The following is a 17,362-nucleotide window of genomic DNA, read 5'->3' as shown; positions in this document are numbered from 1 at the left end:
GTATAACACGCAGCGGCGTATAACATGCACCCCAAGTTTAGGAGGGCATTTTAAGGAAAAAAGTTTTAGGAGGGAAGTTTAAGGAAAAAAAAACTTACATTTAAATGCCAGTCAATGCAGCCTTATCAGTGTGCATCTGCAGCCTTGTCCATCATTGCAGAATGATCAGTGTCATTTGCAGCTTGCCCCACGCTGTTTGCAGCTTTGCAGTGTCATTTGCAGCTTGGCCATGTTTAAATTTCCCGCTGCCGAGACAGACCGAGCGAGCGCCGCCGAAAAATACCGAGCCGACTTGCTCGGCTCCGCTCGTAGTCCCGCCTCCCTGCTGTTTCTCTAGCGAGCGCTGCCGAAAAAGACCGAGCCGCCTGTACTGTGTATTCGGCTGGGCTCCGCTCGCAGTCCCGCCCAGTATGGGCGGGACTGCAAGCCGAGCCGAGCCGAGTACACAGTACAGTTGGCTCGGTCTTTTTCGGCAGCGCTCGCTAGAGAAACAGCAGGGAGGCGGGACTACGAGCGGAGCCGAGCAATCGGCTCGGTATTTTTCGGCGGCGCTCGGTATTTTTCGGCGGCACTCGGAATTTTTCGGCCGCCCACGGTATTTTTCGGCCGCGCACGGTATTTTTCGGCTGCGCTCGGTATTTTTGACTCGCAGACAGTGGGGATCGGCGTATAACACGCACCCACAACTTTCCCCCGATTTTAAGGGGGAAAAAGTGCGTGTTATACGCCGATAAATACGGTATGTAGCAGAGTACAAATTGGCCTAAATTGATGAAGAAATTTGATTATTTACTTCTTTTTTATTGGATGTGTTTTATAGCAGAAAGTAAAAATATATATATCTTTTTTTTTTTTCAAAATTGACGCTATTTTTTTTGGTTTCGCAAAAAATAAAAACCACAGAGGTGATCAAATACCACCAAAAGAAAGCTCTATTTGTGGGAAAATATTGAGTACAGTGTTGCATGTCCACACAATTGCCAGTTAAAGCCATGCAGTGCCGTATCGCAAAAATGGCCTGGTCAGGAAGGGAGGAGTAAAACCTTCCGGAGCTGAAGTGGTTAAGTATTTTTCCACTTTTAAACCCTTTATTTTACTGTTATTTATGTCTATTTTTTTTAAACATATTTTCTGTAAATATTTTAATAAATTATCAAATATTTTTTACATTATTACCATTTATTTAAATATTGTAATTTTTTTTCTGCACCTCTTTTTTTTATTTTCGCTGAAGAAATGTTTAAAAATCAGCGAAGGAGAAAAACCCCCTCGCTCATCAAAACAATCCCTATATTTCTCCACAAAATAAATAATCAAATAAAGTGATAAATAAACAATCAGGTAATAAAGGAGGCAGCTATTACCTGAAAATGCACTCATTAAACTGTAAAAAAATGTTTAAAAATCATGAAGCTGGACCACTGAATAATTAGAAATGAAATAACATTGTCTCTGTGAAGAATCTATAGCAGTGTGAACTCTGTTACATTCCTGTCTGGATGAGGCAGCAAGCAATAAATACTTTTTTTTTTTTTTTTAGATGTCAGAGTTACACCAACAGATTCTTTAAAAGGTGCAGGTTTCTGTTAAAACACATAGCGGTGTGTGAGCAGAGGTTTAATTATTCAGTAAACCTTCCTCAGTCATAATCACTCTCAGTCTGCCACTGCTTAAATTGTTGTCCTGCAAACTGAAAAATCTCTTCACAGGGTGAGGCTGTGAGCATAATAATCAAATACTGCTGGCAGTGATGTGATCGGACAGTGGAACTATCACAGTTGGACATGTCTATCTGTTCAGCATTCATACCATCTCTCCCTCGCTATTAATGACTATCAGGTGGGCCTCCCTCTCCTCACAGTCTTTCTTGGAGACGTTCCATGGTCGTGAGTCTGAAGACAAGTAGTAACAGCTGATTCCATACCGCCTCCATTCCTCATTGCATAATGGATCATAAAATCCTGAGGGAGCAAGAAAGAGGATTATGATGAGGGTCATGCTAGATTGTCATGGTTATTACCGGACCATTCAGCCAAGAGGGTAAAATTATAATAAAAGGAAATCACAGATAAAAGACATCACATCCCTGAGTCAGACCCTGGAGTCTTATATGTCTCAGAAATGCCATCAATGAGATCTCCCCGTTAGCCCTTGTACACACGGTCGGAGAATCCGTCGGAATGTGTCCTATCGGACCGTGTCGTCGGATAATCCGACTGTGTGTGGTATGCATCGGATTGATTCCGTCGGAATATCAGTCGGACCCAATTTTCCAACATGTTGGAAATATTTCCCAACCAACTGGGCCGGTCGGACATACTCCGATCATGTGCAGAGAATTTTGATCGGACCAAGTGCCACGCATGCTCAGATCAAATTCCTACATCAAAGCTATTGGCTACTAGCCTGAATGTAGTCCCGTCGTAACGAAATTACGTCATCACGTTCTGAAAGATCGGATTTTTCGCCAACTTTGTCCGACCGCGTGTATGCAACAGTTTCAGACAAGATCCGACGGACAAAATGCGACGGGCAAAATCCGACGCATTTGTTGTGGAAATCTCCGACCGTGTGTACAGGGGCCTAGAATTATTGGCTCTGATCCTGCACATCCGGGAGTTTTTTGTCTCCACCCAACTTTATGTGTCACAACTTTTCTTACATTCTCCATGATATAAAATACATACAAATTCCATCAGAAATACTGGGGGACCATTAAAATGGGCACAGCAGGCAGACTTAGGAACTCAGAGCAGGAAATGGTGGGACTCACCTATAATGATCACTGCAGGTCTACATACCAATAAACTCAGCACCGTGATGGTGGGAATTTCTCATAATGGACAACATAGGTTTTACAAATCTGGGAATTAACTGCAGTAGTGGTGGGAACTCCTCATAATGGGCAAATCAGTTGCTCAGACCCAGGTACTCATAAAAGGGTGTAGCAGAGCGTTCCAGAGAGAAGTCTTGTTCGGGGTTTATACATCTCGCAGTCTCCTTTCATACACATTCGGGGATTTTTGATCCATGGTCCAGTTACGGATCTTAGTCCTCTCCCCCAGGCCAATTTAAAGTCACCTGAGACAGACAACCAGTTTGGCCTAGGAACCTTAGCCCTTGTACACACGGTCGGAAATTCCGACAACCAAATCCGTCGGATTTTGTCCGAAACTGTTGCATAAACACGGTCAAAGTTGTCGGAAAATCCGATCGTTCAGAATGTGATGACGTTATTTCGTTACGACGGGACTATGATCAGGCTAGTAGCCAATAGCTTTGGTGTAGGAATTTGATCTGAGCATGCGTGGCACTTTGTCCGATCGGAATTCTCTACAAACGATCGGACAAAGTTCACGTTGTCGGAAAATTTTACAGCCAAGCTGGAAAACGTGGTCTGTCGGATATTCCGACGGAAACAGTCTGATGGAGCCCACACATGGTCGGATTATCCGACAACACGGTCTGATCGGACATTTTCCGTCGGAATGTCGGACCGTGTGTACAAGGGCTTAGACAACTTCTGTCTAGGAGAGCAAAAGGTTGGTAAAAGCTATTAAGCTGCGTATGTGGAAGCTGACAAGCTGTAGGCTTTCTCGGCCTGGTAGTTGGGACCTGTAAATATTGTGTAATTAGTGCTGAGACACGGCTAGGTTTTTGTTCGGCTATTTTTGTTCCTATTTGTTTTTTTGGAACACTATACAGCACCTGTATATAGACTTGTATATATCACAGATAAACATTGCAGTGTTTGTCACTACCTCATTGGATTTGGTATCTGTGCCTAAAAGACTGCTCATCCCAGGGAGCTTTGTACCTGATACCTGTCCCCCAGGTTAAATATGGTGGAGACTGCGACCAGCATTAGTAAGTTACTACTTAAAGGGCCAGTACCTAAAGTGACTAAACACGGAATCCTCAAACAAATGGTGCTATCCAATGCTGCACAACAGCAAACTAAATCTATTATACAGGAGCAATCATAGAGGCTGTTTGAACAGCTAGCCACTGAAGCAAGAGCAGATAGGTAAACCCTTACTAAGGTTGTGGAGACTCTAGCACAGTGATCACCTGCTAAAATTGATGACGTTGGAGACAAGCCCTCAGTCATCCATGTATGTCGATTTCTTTCCAAGATGACTGAAGATGATGATCCAGAGGCCTTTTTGCTAACATTTGAACGCATCGCTGAAAGAGAACGTAGGCCTAAAACCCAGTGGGCAGGTCTGGTCACCCCCTTGCTTTCTGGAGAATAGCAGAAGGCCTACTATGATCTGGAGTCGGCAGAAGCAGGAGACTATGAGAAGGTCAAGCAGGAAATATTGGTGCGACTCGGTGTCACATTGGCAGTTCGAGCACAGCAGGTCCACAGCTGGTTCTTCCAAGACGAGAGGTCCCCAAGATTGAAGATGTTCGACCTAATCCACCTGGTGGGGAAACCGGGCAGTGTCCCTGTCTGGGCCACAAATAGTGGAGCGTGTAGCCATGGCCCGATTCCTGAGATCACTACCAGTTCCCCTGCAGAAGTGGGTGAGTCAAGGAGACCCCAAGTCGGCAAACAACCTGGTGGAGCTCGTGGAGAGATACTTTGCTGCAGAGAGCCTGGTCACCCCCCCCTACAGCCACACAAACTTTCCACCCAAAGCCACGGTCTCACCAGGCAACAGGTAAGAATGTTCCAGGGGGAGTGGGTGGTAAGCATGGCAAGGAGATGGGGGGGGGGGGGGGGAGAATTTTTGGTGCCAGAGTTGAAGTTTGATGTCCCAAACAAGGGAAGCCATGGCCTGTCAGCAAATCAAATTGGGTCAACATCAGGTGTTTCCATTGCCAGGAACTGGGACATGTTGCAACAAACTGTCCATTGACAGATGAACTTATGCAGTGTGATGTATATTATAGAAGGCAGTCTATGTTTTCTGCTGTTTCATGCGCTGCAGTGCCAAGTGTAGGAAGACACATGTGCCAAATGACTATAAATTATAAGCCTATTATGGCATTTCTGGACTCTGGAAATCTAGTGACTTTGGTTAAAGCTAAGATGGTCGAAAAAAAAGTTTCTGTGATCTGTGTACATGGGGATACCTGGGAGTATCCTACAGCCACTGTAAACTTTAAAACTGACTTTGGTACAGTGACACATCCTGTCGGACTTGTGCCCCACTTGGTGCATGAAGACATCATTGGTAGGGAATGCCCTAAGTTTTCAGAACTCTGGGATCGTACCAACTCGGTCACAGTAACTGACTCAGTAGCAGAGGCAGAACTCCTGGACAGCACTGACAATGTGGGTTCAAGAGACTTCTCTCAGGGTTCCCTGTGTCTTCCTTTCTCAATTATGGCAGGAGAACTGGAGGAGCCTGAGGAAGTCCCCACAAGCAGTGAAAGTGGACAGCCGTCTGCTGACTCTGAGGCTACATTAGAGTTTGCTGACCTTAATGTGCACAAGGAAAACTTTGGTACCGAGCAGAGAAAAATCCCTACCCTTGCCAGGGCCTGGGAAAATGTAATAGTAATTATGATATACCTGTTGAACCAGGGGGCAGGCCCTGTTTTCCTTATTTCAGCAGAAATTAGGTTGACCGCACGCTCCACTATTTGTGGCCCAGACAGGGACACTGCCTGGTTTCCCCACCAGGTGGATTAGGTCGAACATCTTCAATCTTGGGGACCTCTCGTCTTGAAAGAAACAGCTGTGGACCTGCTGTGCTCGAACTGCCAATGTGACACGAGTCGCACCAATATTTCCTGCTTGACCTTCTCATAGTCTCCTGCTTCTGCCGACTCCAGATCATAGTAGGCCTTCTGCTATTCTCCAGAAAGCAAGGGGGTGACCAGACCTGCCCACTGGGTTTTAGGCCTACATTCCCTCTCAGCGATGCGTTCAAATGTATGGTGCATGCAAAAAAAGATGACATTTTTGAACAATTGGTAGTCCCTAAGCCATACAGACAGGTGATGTTGGAACTTGTCCATGGGCACTTGCTAAGAGGTCATTTAGGGTTTGAGAAAACCACGGAAAGGGTGTTGCGCAGGTTTTACTGGCTTGGGATACAGAAAGATATTGAGAATTATTGTCAATCCTGTTCTGTGTGTCAAATGTCAGCCCCACTACCCCACTTCCAAAGTCCTTTAGTGCCCTTACTAGGGATGAGCTTTGAGTTCGAGTTGAACTCCTGTTCGACTCGAAAATTGCCTGTTCGCCGAACAGTGAACAATTTGGAGTGTTCGTGGCAAATTCGAAAAGCCGCGGAACACCCTGTAAAAGTCTATGGGAGCAATCTAAAGTGCTAATTTTAAAGGCTAATATGCAAGTTATTGTCATAAAAAGTGTTTTGGGAACCTGGGTCCTGCCCCAGGGGATATGGATCAATGCAAAAATACGTTTTAAAAAACTGTAGTTTTTTCAGGAGCAGTGATTTTAATAATGCTTAAAGTGAAACAATAAAAGTGTAATATTCCTTTAAATTTCGTACCTGGGGGGTGTGTATAGTATGCCTGTAAAGGGGCGCATGTTTCCTGTGTTTAAAACTGTCCCTGCACAAAGTATAATTTCTGCAGGAAAAAAAGTAATTTAAAATCACTCGCGGCTATAATAAATTGTCGGCTCCCCGTAATACAGAGAAGTCATTGATTAAAAAAAAAAAAAGCGTGGGGTTCCCCCAAATTCAATTACTAGGCCCTTCAGGTCTAGTATGGATTTTAAGGGGAACTCCAAGCCAAATTTTAAAAAAAATGGCGTGGAGGTCCTCCCAAAAATCCATACCAGACCCTTTATCTGAGCACGCAACCTGGCAGGCCGCAGGAAAAGAAGGGGGACGAGAGAGCGCCCCTCCTCCTGAACCGTACCAGGCCACATGCCCTCAACATTGGGAGGATGCTTTGGGGGTCTGTGACCCCTCAAAGCACCATGTCCCCATGTTGATGAGGACAAGGGCCTCATCCCCACAACCCTGGCTGATGGGTGTGGGGGTCTGCAGGCGGGGGGCTTATCAGAATCTGGAAGCCCCCTTTAACAAGGGGACCCCCAGATCCTGGCCCCCCCCAGGACTTTTCCCAATGGTGTGTGTTTTTTAACAATTTTTTTACACTTTCTTTGTGAAATGGTAGGGGTACTTTTGTACCCCCTTACCATTTCAAACAGGGAGGGCGGGATCTGGGGGTCCCCTTGTTAAAGGGGGCTTCCAGATTCTGATAAGCCCCCCGCCCACAGACCCCCACTACCCCCGGCCAGGGATGTGGGGATGAGGCCCTTGTCCCCATCAACATAGGGAAATGGTGCTTTGAGGGGTCACAGACCCCCAAAGCATCCTCCCAATATTGAGGGCATGTGGTCTGGTATGGTTCAGGAGGAGGGCGCTCTCTCGTCCCCCACCTCTTTTCCTGCGGCCTGCCAGGTTGCGTGCTCGGATAAAGGGTCTGGTATGGATATTTGGGGGGGGACCCCACGTCATTTTTTTTTTGACACAGGGTTCCCCTTAATATCCATACCAGACCTGAAGGGCCTGGTAATTTAATTTGGGGGAACACCACGCTTTTAAAAAAAAAAAAATGGTTTAATGATTTTCAATGACTGTTCATTATAGCTGCAAGTGCTTTTAAATTACTTTTTTTTCCTGCAGAAATTGCACTTTGTGCAGGGACAGTTCTAAGCACGGGAAACATGCGTCCCTTTACAGGCATACTATACACACCCCCCAGGTACGAAACTATACACACCCCCCAGGTACGAATTTTTTTCTGTGCTTTTACCTGCATTTTATTTTATTTTTTTAATTGGTAACAGTCTCTAATTTAAGAACCCAGAAATGTAGCTGGAACTCTCACTTATGCCGCGTACACATGATCAGACTATCCGGCGGACTTAGTCTGGCGGACAAACTGCCGGAAAGTCTGCCAAATTTTCCGAACGAGCGGACCTGCCCACACATTTTGAAATGAATGGTCTTGCCCACACACGGAGGAAATTTTGAACACGGCTCCAGGTAGCCGGGACTAGCGAAGGAAGCCTTCGGCGGCGAGATTGACGCATCGCTGGCCCCGTCACCTGGTATGGACTTAAAGGGGAAGCCCTACGCCGAAAAAACGGTGTGGGGGTCCTCCCAAGGTCCATATAAGACCATTATCCGAGCACGCAGCCCGGCTGGTCAGGAAAGGGGTGGGGACAAGCGAGCGCTCCCCCCCTCCTGAGCCGTACCAGGCCGCGTGCCCTCAACATGGGGGTGCTTTGGGGAAGGGGGGGCCGCGCGGCTGCCCCACCCCAAAGCACCTTGTCCCCATGTTGATTAGGACAAGGGCCTCTTCCTGACAACCCTGGCCGTTGGTTGTCAGGGTGTGCGGGCAGGGGGCTTATTGAAATCTGGGAGCCCCCTTTAATAAGGGGGCCCCAGGATACCGGTCCCCCACCCTATGTGAATGAGTATGGGGTACAATGTATCCCTACCCTTTCACCTGTGAAAAAAATGTAAATAAAACACAACACACAAGGGTTAAAAATAATTTAACGCTCGCTCGTCCCCACCCCCTTTCCTGACCGGCCGGGTAGCATGCTCGGATAAGGGTCTGATATGGACCCGGGGGGGGGGGGGAACCCCCAAGCCGTTTTTTCATTTTTTCATTTTTTCCAGGTGACGGGGCCAGCTACTTGTCAATCTCGCCGCCTGAGGCGGCGACATTGACTTCCTTCACTAGTCCCGTCTACCTGGAGCCACGCTCAAAATGAATGGACATTCATTTCAAAAGTACGGCGGACTAGCACACACACAGCCGTATTGTCCGGCGGACTGCGAGTCCGGCAGACAGTTTTTGAGTCAAAACTACTTTCTAAGTCCGCCGGACTTTTGGGTAAAAAAAAGTCCGCCGGATAGTTTGATCGTGTGTACACAGCATTAGAGGAGGCTCAGCTTCCTTTCTGCACTGGCGTTACAGCATTGGAATGCAATTGTTTCAAGGTGAGAATCACCCCCACACAACCCCCCTGAAACAGGGTTCCACATATCATTTTGAGTTTGAATATTTTAGGAAATGTTTTCTTGTCCCTTTCTGTGGTGTACAACATACAATTATAAATTATTGGTGATTTTATATTTATCTGGAAATACATAGGTGCAGCCCTCAGTGGATCATTTGTGGGCCCTTGAAGAAATTGTGGATGAAATAATTTAGGATAAACATACTTTTCATGTTCTGGAGATCTTCGACCACTTTCTCCCGCAACTCCATAATCCTCTGATTGTGGCTGGAGTTAAAAGCTGAATAATCTGAAATACACAGAAGAGGAAATAACTTACTTCCTTTATACCAGAGGTCTCTAAACTATGGCCTGCTGCAAGATTTAATCTGGCCCGTAGCTAGAGTTTGCGGTCCCTCACATGCCTACAGTCTTCATTTCTTACCAACATCCACCCATCCCGGTCCCCGGTGCAGGTTCTCTCGGCTGCACTGGACTGCAGTTGCTAGGACTGCTTGTGTCCTAATAACCAATCAAATGCTAGTATTCACAGCAGGAGCACACTTCCTCCATCTAGACCTGCTCCCCCTGCGGCTACAGCCACACTCCTGGCCCTCTAGGCTCCCAGTCATGCTATAAGCATGTGAGATAAGGGTGGACTCTAAAGTACGGGAGACTCTGATGGTCATCCTGATGTAAGGAAGGACTCCAATGGGGACCCTTATGTAAGAGGGAATTCTGATGGAAAATGGACTATAATGGGAACTTTTTAAAAAAAAAAAAAGCCTGCGGCGTGTGAAACACACCCAAAAACTCCACCTGGTGCCAAAAAAAGTGCACAAACATAGAGTGACACAAAATGTGCAACGGGTGTTACACTGATCCTCCCTGGGAAGGACCTTACCCTGATCCCCCGGGGTGTGAGGTACTTCACTGGGTCCATCTGGCCAAAACCAGATGGACCCCCTTTCTCTGGAAGGTCTGCCGAAACAGACCCACCCAAGTACTCAGTTGGACTCCCACCAAAGGGTGACCCCATGAGAGAGGGCAAACCAAGCCAGAAGGCCATGTCTACCCTCTCCCAAGACTTTCAGGGTAGGCCCAAGGACCCACACCCTACTCATCACACTGTGACAAACGTGTAACATCAAACAAAAAATACAAAAGAGTTACAAACACAGGAGTAAAATAAATAGGAATGTGGGTAGAAGGAAGTGGGAGAAGCGAAAGAGTGGCCATAGTGCAGTACAATGACTGGCACTTCGGCCAGAAATAAAAAATCCCTCTGGTCCTAGCCAAAAGGCTCAGCCAAACTCTGGTATATGGGGAAAATCTGATACTCTCACGGGGCCTTTAATATAAGGGGTAATGTAAAGGGGACTCTGATGGGACTCCAATGTAATGGGGAAAACTTATGGAGACCCTGATGTAAGGAAAGAATGCGAAGGGCAGACTTTGATGGAGATTTTAAACCACACTTCGGAGTACCATGTTGAGGAGATGTTGCTGAGGCTTTTTCAGGCATGGTATCCTAAACATGTGTGGTTGGTTTAATTTTTAATCGAAATTCAGACACATTTTTTTTTTTTATTCGGAAATTTGAATGTATCTGACTTTTTCTGACACAAAGGATGGGGTTACGCAACAAGAACAGGATGGTTCTGCAAACTTCACACCTCCCATACTTTGGAACCTTGCTTTGGACCCTGCTAGAACCAAACCCAGATGTCTTTGGCTTATCGCTAACAGAGGCGAGTCTAGTTTAAGAATACGCCGCTATCCATTAAGAAGAATCCTCAATACATTGAAGCAATGACCAAAGCTCCCAATCTTCTACATGCTTCAGAAAAACTCCCCCATTCTTTGTGGGTTCATGAATAGGGACTGGATACAGAAGGTGATTTAGAATATTTAGATAACAGCTACCAAAACTTTCCTAATATACATGAGTAGTACATAATTACTCATGATTTGATCTGTTAAATTATGCTTCACGTTAGACTCTGAGAAAGAGAGGAAAACCAATATCAATTAGTATATTCAGGTTTATCATTATACACCCCTCTATACTCTACATACATTCATTCAAAACGCACCCACTACCCTGTAGGCAGGGGCCTAATTGTGGAGCACCTACTTTGCCAAGTTCTACCTCATGTTGTATTTCTGTACTGTTTTTACTGAGCAATTCTGGTTAGTGGGTTTTATCTATTAAGCTGCCTAGAAGTCAGGCTGGGGTTAAGATGCCCGCTCTCAAGTGTTATCGTGGCTCTGCCCCCTTATGGAGGGCTGTAAATACAAGAGGAGGCAACCTATCAGAGTCCTTTTGATGGGGAATTGCACTGTAGGGACTGCAGACACGTGTACTGTATGTCTGCTATAACTTTTGGGGGCTCCCCCTTGGTGGGTAATCAGTCGGAGTACCATAGACGGGTTCATGGTCTTCACTCAGAGCAAAGTTCTTATTTGAAGGTATGAACTGGGGCAGACTGAAGTTAGGATGAGCTAGAGTTGTGTATGGAAGAATCCGTGAAAGACTGATCTTTATATTGTTTTGTACATGCACAAGTTTCCGATAAAAGTTCTAAAGTTCTAAGAAAGTGTCTGGCCCGATGCTCATTCAAAAGAAATGCATGCATAGCATATCAAAAGAGCAGGGCTGAAAATAATTTGGTGTGAACACATTATGATTTTTTTTCTGCAGTGGAGTGGAGAAGGTGATATTGCAGCTGTCAAGTGTAACTGGAGTTATGTTGGGTGATAAAGTAGCCAGTCAGAAGGAAATGGTGGTGACCTGGCTTGGGTGACAGAAGTCCCTTGTGGTGAGGAAGTTTGTGAGTTTAACCCACTTCCTAGCGAATTATGGCCCACATCCAGGGACTGATATTGCGACACAGGGTACCCCATGTACCCAGCCTGGAGGTCACCGAAGACTAGAGGAAAGGAGGGCCCTTGGGCGTGGAGAAGCTTGGAAACATGTAAAGAAATGATCTCTGTATGTGTCGGGGAGAAGCCTCGTAGTGGGAGTGAGGCGACATATCGGGCTGTGCTGGTGAGTAGGTTACAGGCTCCCCGGTACCCACTCAGAATTGCAGCATCCATTGGGAGAAGTCAGAGTACAGTTAAAGTGAAGTGTGGGTCACTAAGGAGTGTGACGTACCCAAAGAGTTTACTGTGCAAGCCAGACATGCTTGATTCTAAATTAGAGTGCAATCTTAAGACTGTTTTCCAGTGACCAAGGCCTGTGCTTGTGAGCACAGGCATTAGCAAGCACCAGGAGCACGTTAAGCCCTGACCACAACTCTACTCACCCCAATCAGGGGTCACACTCTTCTACTAAAGAGAAGAATCAAGCAGTCTGAACTCTGATTCTAGGGACTTAGACATGTGACCATAATGGAATTTTGGAGAAGCGGTGAACATGATTGTTACCATTTAGGATCACCATGAAACATGGTGTACTGGGCAGTGGACATCATATCTGATAATAGCTCTGCTTTAAAGCCCAACTTCAATTTAATAAAATACACTGCTGAGGACAAAAAAGGACCCATGATGTCAGGATCCACCCACTTCTGAAAAAAGGAGGGGACGTGTGATGTAATGGACCCATGATGTCAGAATACTCCTACTGCTGAGGAGAGAAGAGGATCCATGACTTCAAAGGTCCACGACATCAGGGCCCGCCCAATGCTGAGGGCAGAAAAAGGACTCTGATGTCCTGTAGCCAGATGGGAAACCTGACCTGCCATGTTTGAATGGTGTGGTGGCTTCAGATTGTGCAACTCTGTCTCCACCCTTGTGTACAGTAGGTGTTTGCCTATTGCACTACAGTATTGTAATAAACCTGTTTTGGTGGAGTAACACTATGCTGGCTTCTTAGGCACTTGTTTAAGGGATTCATATACTGCACAAGCCGCACTATTTACCCCTTAGTGTTGGGCTGGTTGGAGTTCCTGAGGACCACATCAGCTTGCATTAGTGACTACTAAAGACCTATACACATTGAGCGTTTTTTTTTTTTTTTTATCTCTTTAAATATTAGAGATGAACATCTTCTAGTAAGAGGCTGAGTGTTTTAGTGATGGGATCACATGGGGGAATATCCTTTTGTTTCCTCCTCCATAGAATTATGTATGCAGGGTCTCCTTCCACTACCTCCTCCTCCACAGAATTATGTATGCAGGATCTCCTTCCACTACCTCCTCCTCCACACAATTATGTATGCAGGATCTCCTTCCACTATCTCCTCCTCCACAGAATTATGTATGCAGGATCTCCTTCCACTACCTCCTCCTCCACAGAATTATGTATGGAGGATCTCCTTCCACTACCTCCTCCTCCACAGAATTATGTATGCAGGATCTCCTTCCACTACCTCCTCCTCCACAGAATTATGTATGCAGGATCTCCTTCCACTACCTCATCCTCTACAGAATTATGTATGGAGGATCTCCTTCCACTACCTCCTCCTCCACAGAATTATGCATGCAGGATCTCCTCCACTACCTCCTCCTCCACAGAATTATGTATGCAGGATCTCCTTCCACCACCTCCTCCTCCACAGAATTATGTATGCAGGATCTCCTTCCACAACCTCCTCCTCCACAGAATTATGTATGCAGGATCTCCTTCCACTACCTCCTCCTCCACAGAATTATATATGCAGGATCTCTTTCCACTACCTCCTCCTTCACAGAATTATGTATGCAGGATCTCCTTCCACTACCTTCTCCACAGAATTATATATGCAGGATCTCCTTCCACTACCTTCTCCACAGAATTATGTATGCAGGATCTCCTTCCACTACCTTCTCCACAGAATTATGTATGCAGGATCTCTTTTCACTACCTCCTCCTCCACAGAATTAAGTATGGAGGATCTCCTTCCTCTACCTCCTTCTCTACAGAATTATGTATGCAGGATCTCCTTCCACTACCTCCTCCTCCACAGAATTATGTATGCAGGATTAGTGATGGCCGAACGGTTCGCCCGGCGGTCGTTTCGTGGCGAATTTCGGCTGTTCGCGATTCGCCCGATCGGCGGACTATTGCCGCCGTTCGCCCGGCGGACTTCCGTGTTTTTACTGTATAAAAGAACTTTGACCTATGATGACACATCCATCATGGGGTACAGGACAGCCAATTGAGACATTACAGCACATGGACACTTGGACATTCCGCCTAACTTATAAATACACCCGATCCGGCGGCCATTTTACATTCTTTCTTCTGTCACTATAGGGAGAGGTTGCTGTGTGGAGCAGGGAGAGATTGCAGTGACCCAAATCGCTAGCTATTTGGTACACAAAAGTTCTTTTCAGGACTGGTATAGGTGTTAGGTGTATATAGGTTTGCTGTGCTACTGATTGTTGCAGCAGCCTGAGCGTCTTTTGTCAGTTTAGAGAAAGGGACAGGACGGTGTGTCTGCTGTAGGGACAGTCAGTTTAGTCATCATCATTAGCTGTTACTATCAGGTCCACAAAAGTGCTATTCCAGTTATTGTTCCAGTAGCCTCTGTTTTGTCAGTTTATATAGGGACAGGCAGGAAGCAGTTTGTGAGGCAGTGAGGGTCAGTTTAATCAGTAGCTGTTACTATATTAGGTCCACAAAGGTTCTTTTCAGGACTGGTATCAGTGGTATGGTAATAGGCTTGTACATGTATAATATTCTTTCTTCCAAATATAGAAAGAATATTATACTTGACTGCTGCCCTTCTGCTGCAGTCTGCTAATCATTCAAACCTACTTGTTCCACAAAGGTCCTTTATAAGGACTGGTAATAACCTGGTGTAGGGTTCTACAGTACATAGGGTTGAGTGAGGTACAGTCTGCCATTCTATAAGGACTGGTATAGGTCCACAATACATATGGTTGAGGTGCACTACTGCTGACCGCTGCCCTATACTGCAGCAGTCATTCATCGGTATAGGGACTGACGTACAGTATGCTAATCACTCACAACCTACTTGTTAACTTGGTCTGTCTAGGGTTCTATACTGCAGCAGTCCTTCATCGGTCTAGGGACTGACAGACAGTCTGCTAATCAGTCACAACCTATTTGTTCCACAAAGGTCCTTATAAGGACTGGTAAGGTATAGGGTACTACAGTACATAGGGTTGAGTGAGGTACAGTCTGCTATTCTATAAGGACTGGTATAGGTCCACAATACATAGGGTTGAGGTGAACTACTGCTGATCGCTAGGGATGAGCTTCGAGTTCGAGTCGAACTCATGTTCGACTCGAACATTGCCTGTTCGCCTGTTCAGCGAACAGTGAACAATTTGGGCTGTTCACAGCAAATTCGAAAAGTCGGAACACGCTATACAAGTCTATGGGAGAAATCTAAAGTGCTAATTTTAAAGGGTAATATGCAAGTTACTGTCCTAAAAAGTGTTTGGGGACCCGGGTCCTGCCCCAGGGGACATGGATCAATGCAAAAAAAAGTTTTAAAAATGGCCGTTTTTTCAGGAGCAGTGATTTTAATAATGATTAAAGTGAAACAATAAAAGTGTAATATTCCTTTAAATTTCGTAGCTGGGGGTATCTATAGTATGCCTGTGAAGGGGCACATGTTTCTGGTGCTTAGAACTGTCCCTGCACAAAGTGTCATTTGTGAAGGAAAAAAAGTCTTTTAAAATCACTTGCGGCTATATTGTCGGTCCCGTAATACAGAGAACACTCAATGAGTGTTCTCTGTATTAGCCGACAATTCATTCATTCATTGATAAAAAAAAAAGCGTGGGGGTTCCCCTAAATTCAATTACCAGGCCCTTCAGGTCTGACATGGATATTAAGGGGAACCCAGTGTCAAATTAAAAAAAAAAATTGACGTGGGGGTCCCCCTAAATATCCATACCAGACCCTTCAGGTCTGATATGGATATTAAGGGGAACCCCGCATCAAATTAAAAAAAAAAATTGACGTGGGGGTCCCCCTAAAAATCCATATCAGACCCTTTATCCGAGCACGCAACCTGGCAGACCGCAGGAAAAGAGGGGGGGACGAGAGAGCGGCCCCCCTCCCTCCTGAACCGTACCAGGCCACATACCCACATACCCTAAACATTGGGAGGATGCTTTGGGGGTCTGTGACCCCTCAAAGCACCTTGTCCCCCATGTTGATGAATGAATGAATTGTCGGCTAATACAGAGAACACTCATTGAGTGTTCTCTGTATTACGGGGAGCCGACAATAGCCGCAAGTGATTTTAAAATACTTTTTTTCCTGCACAAATGACACTTTGTGCAGGGACAGTTCTAAGCACGGGAAACATGTGCGCCTTCACAGGCATACTATAGACACCCCCCAGCTATGAAATTTAAAGGAATATTACACTTTTATTGTTTCACTTTAATCATTATTAAAATCACTGCTCCTGAAAAAACGGGCGTTTTTAGAACTTTTTTTTGCATTGATCCATGTCCCCTGGGGCAGGACCCGGGTCCCCAAACATTTTTTAGGACAGTAACTTGCATATTACCCTTTAAAATGAGCACTTTAGATTGTGAACGTTCGAGTCCCATAGACTTTAATAGGGTTTTAAAGTTCACACGAAGTTTAGGTCTGTTCGCAGGTTCTGGTGCGAACCGAACAGGGGGGTGTTCGGCTCATCCCTACTGACCGCTGCCCTATACTGCAGCAGTCCTTCATCGGTATAGGGACTGAGAGTTTTGTCACAGGGTCATTTAAAAAATGACAGGCAAAGGAAGAGGCAGGCCCTTCCGCAGGGGTGGTATACAGGAGTGGGTCATATTTCTACTGGGGCTGCTTATTATGAGGGGCTCCCACCATCCCTGTGCTGTGCTGACTTCCTCCTGGGCCTGCTTATTATGAGGGGCTCCCACCATCCCTGTGCTGTGCTGACTTCCTCCTGGGGCTGTACCTCTGCTGTGCATATTATGAGGGGCTCCCACCATCCCTGTGCTATGCTCATTATGAGGGGCTCCCACCATCCCTGTGCTATGCTCATTATGCGGGGCTCCCACCATCCCTGTGCTATGCTCATTATGAGGGGCTCACACCATCCCTGTGCTGTGCTGACTTCCTCCTGGGGATGCTTATTATGAGGGGCTCCCACCATCCCTGTGCTATGCTGACATCCTCCTGGGGCTGTACCTCTGCTGTGCATATTATGAGGGGCTCCCACCATCCCTGTGCTATGCTGACTTCCTCCTGGGGCTGCTTACGGTGCAGGTGTCAGTGATGTATATCACGGTGCTGATGTCAGTACTCTCTATCACGGTGCTGCTGTCAGTGCTGTATATCACGGTGCTGGTGTTAGTGCTTTATGTCACGCTGCTGATGTCAGTGCTCTCTATCACGGTGCTGTTGTCAGATCACTCTATCACGGTGCAGGTGTCATTGCTGTATATCACGCTGCTGATGTCAGTGCTCTCTATCACGGTGCTGCTG

At 46.0% G+C, this 17,362-nt stretch overlaps 1 protein-coding gene across 1 annotated transcript in view; it reads right to left on the bottom strand.

The window, feature by feature from the left end:
* The window catches only part of LOC143962474 (asialoglycoprotein receptor 2-like), a 46,592-nt gene that overhangs the window by 15,157 nt on the left and 14,073 nt on the right, over positions 1-17,362 (bottom strand). The window contains exons 5-6 of the mRNA XM_077471748.1: positions 9,174-9,257; positions 1,810-1,961 (exon numbers count right to left, since the gene is read on the bottom strand). Of these exons, the coding sequence (XP_077327874.1) occupies positions 1,810-1,961; positions 9,174-9,257 (236 nt within the window). The remainder of the gene's footprint in view (positions 1-1,809; positions 1,962-9,173; positions 9,258-17,362) is intronic.

This window comes from Lithobates pipiens, unplaced genomic scaffold, assembly GCF_037356315.1.
Source record: "Lithobates pipiens isolate NorthernLeopardFrog02 unplaced genomic scaffold, aLitPip1_a1.2 Scaffold_8, whole genome shotgun sequence".
Taxonomy (NCBI): Eukaryota; Metazoa; Chordata; class Amphibia; order Anura; family Ranidae; genus Lithobates; species Lithobates pipiens.
This window is presented reverse-complemented; position numbering and strand designations above follow the sequence as displayed.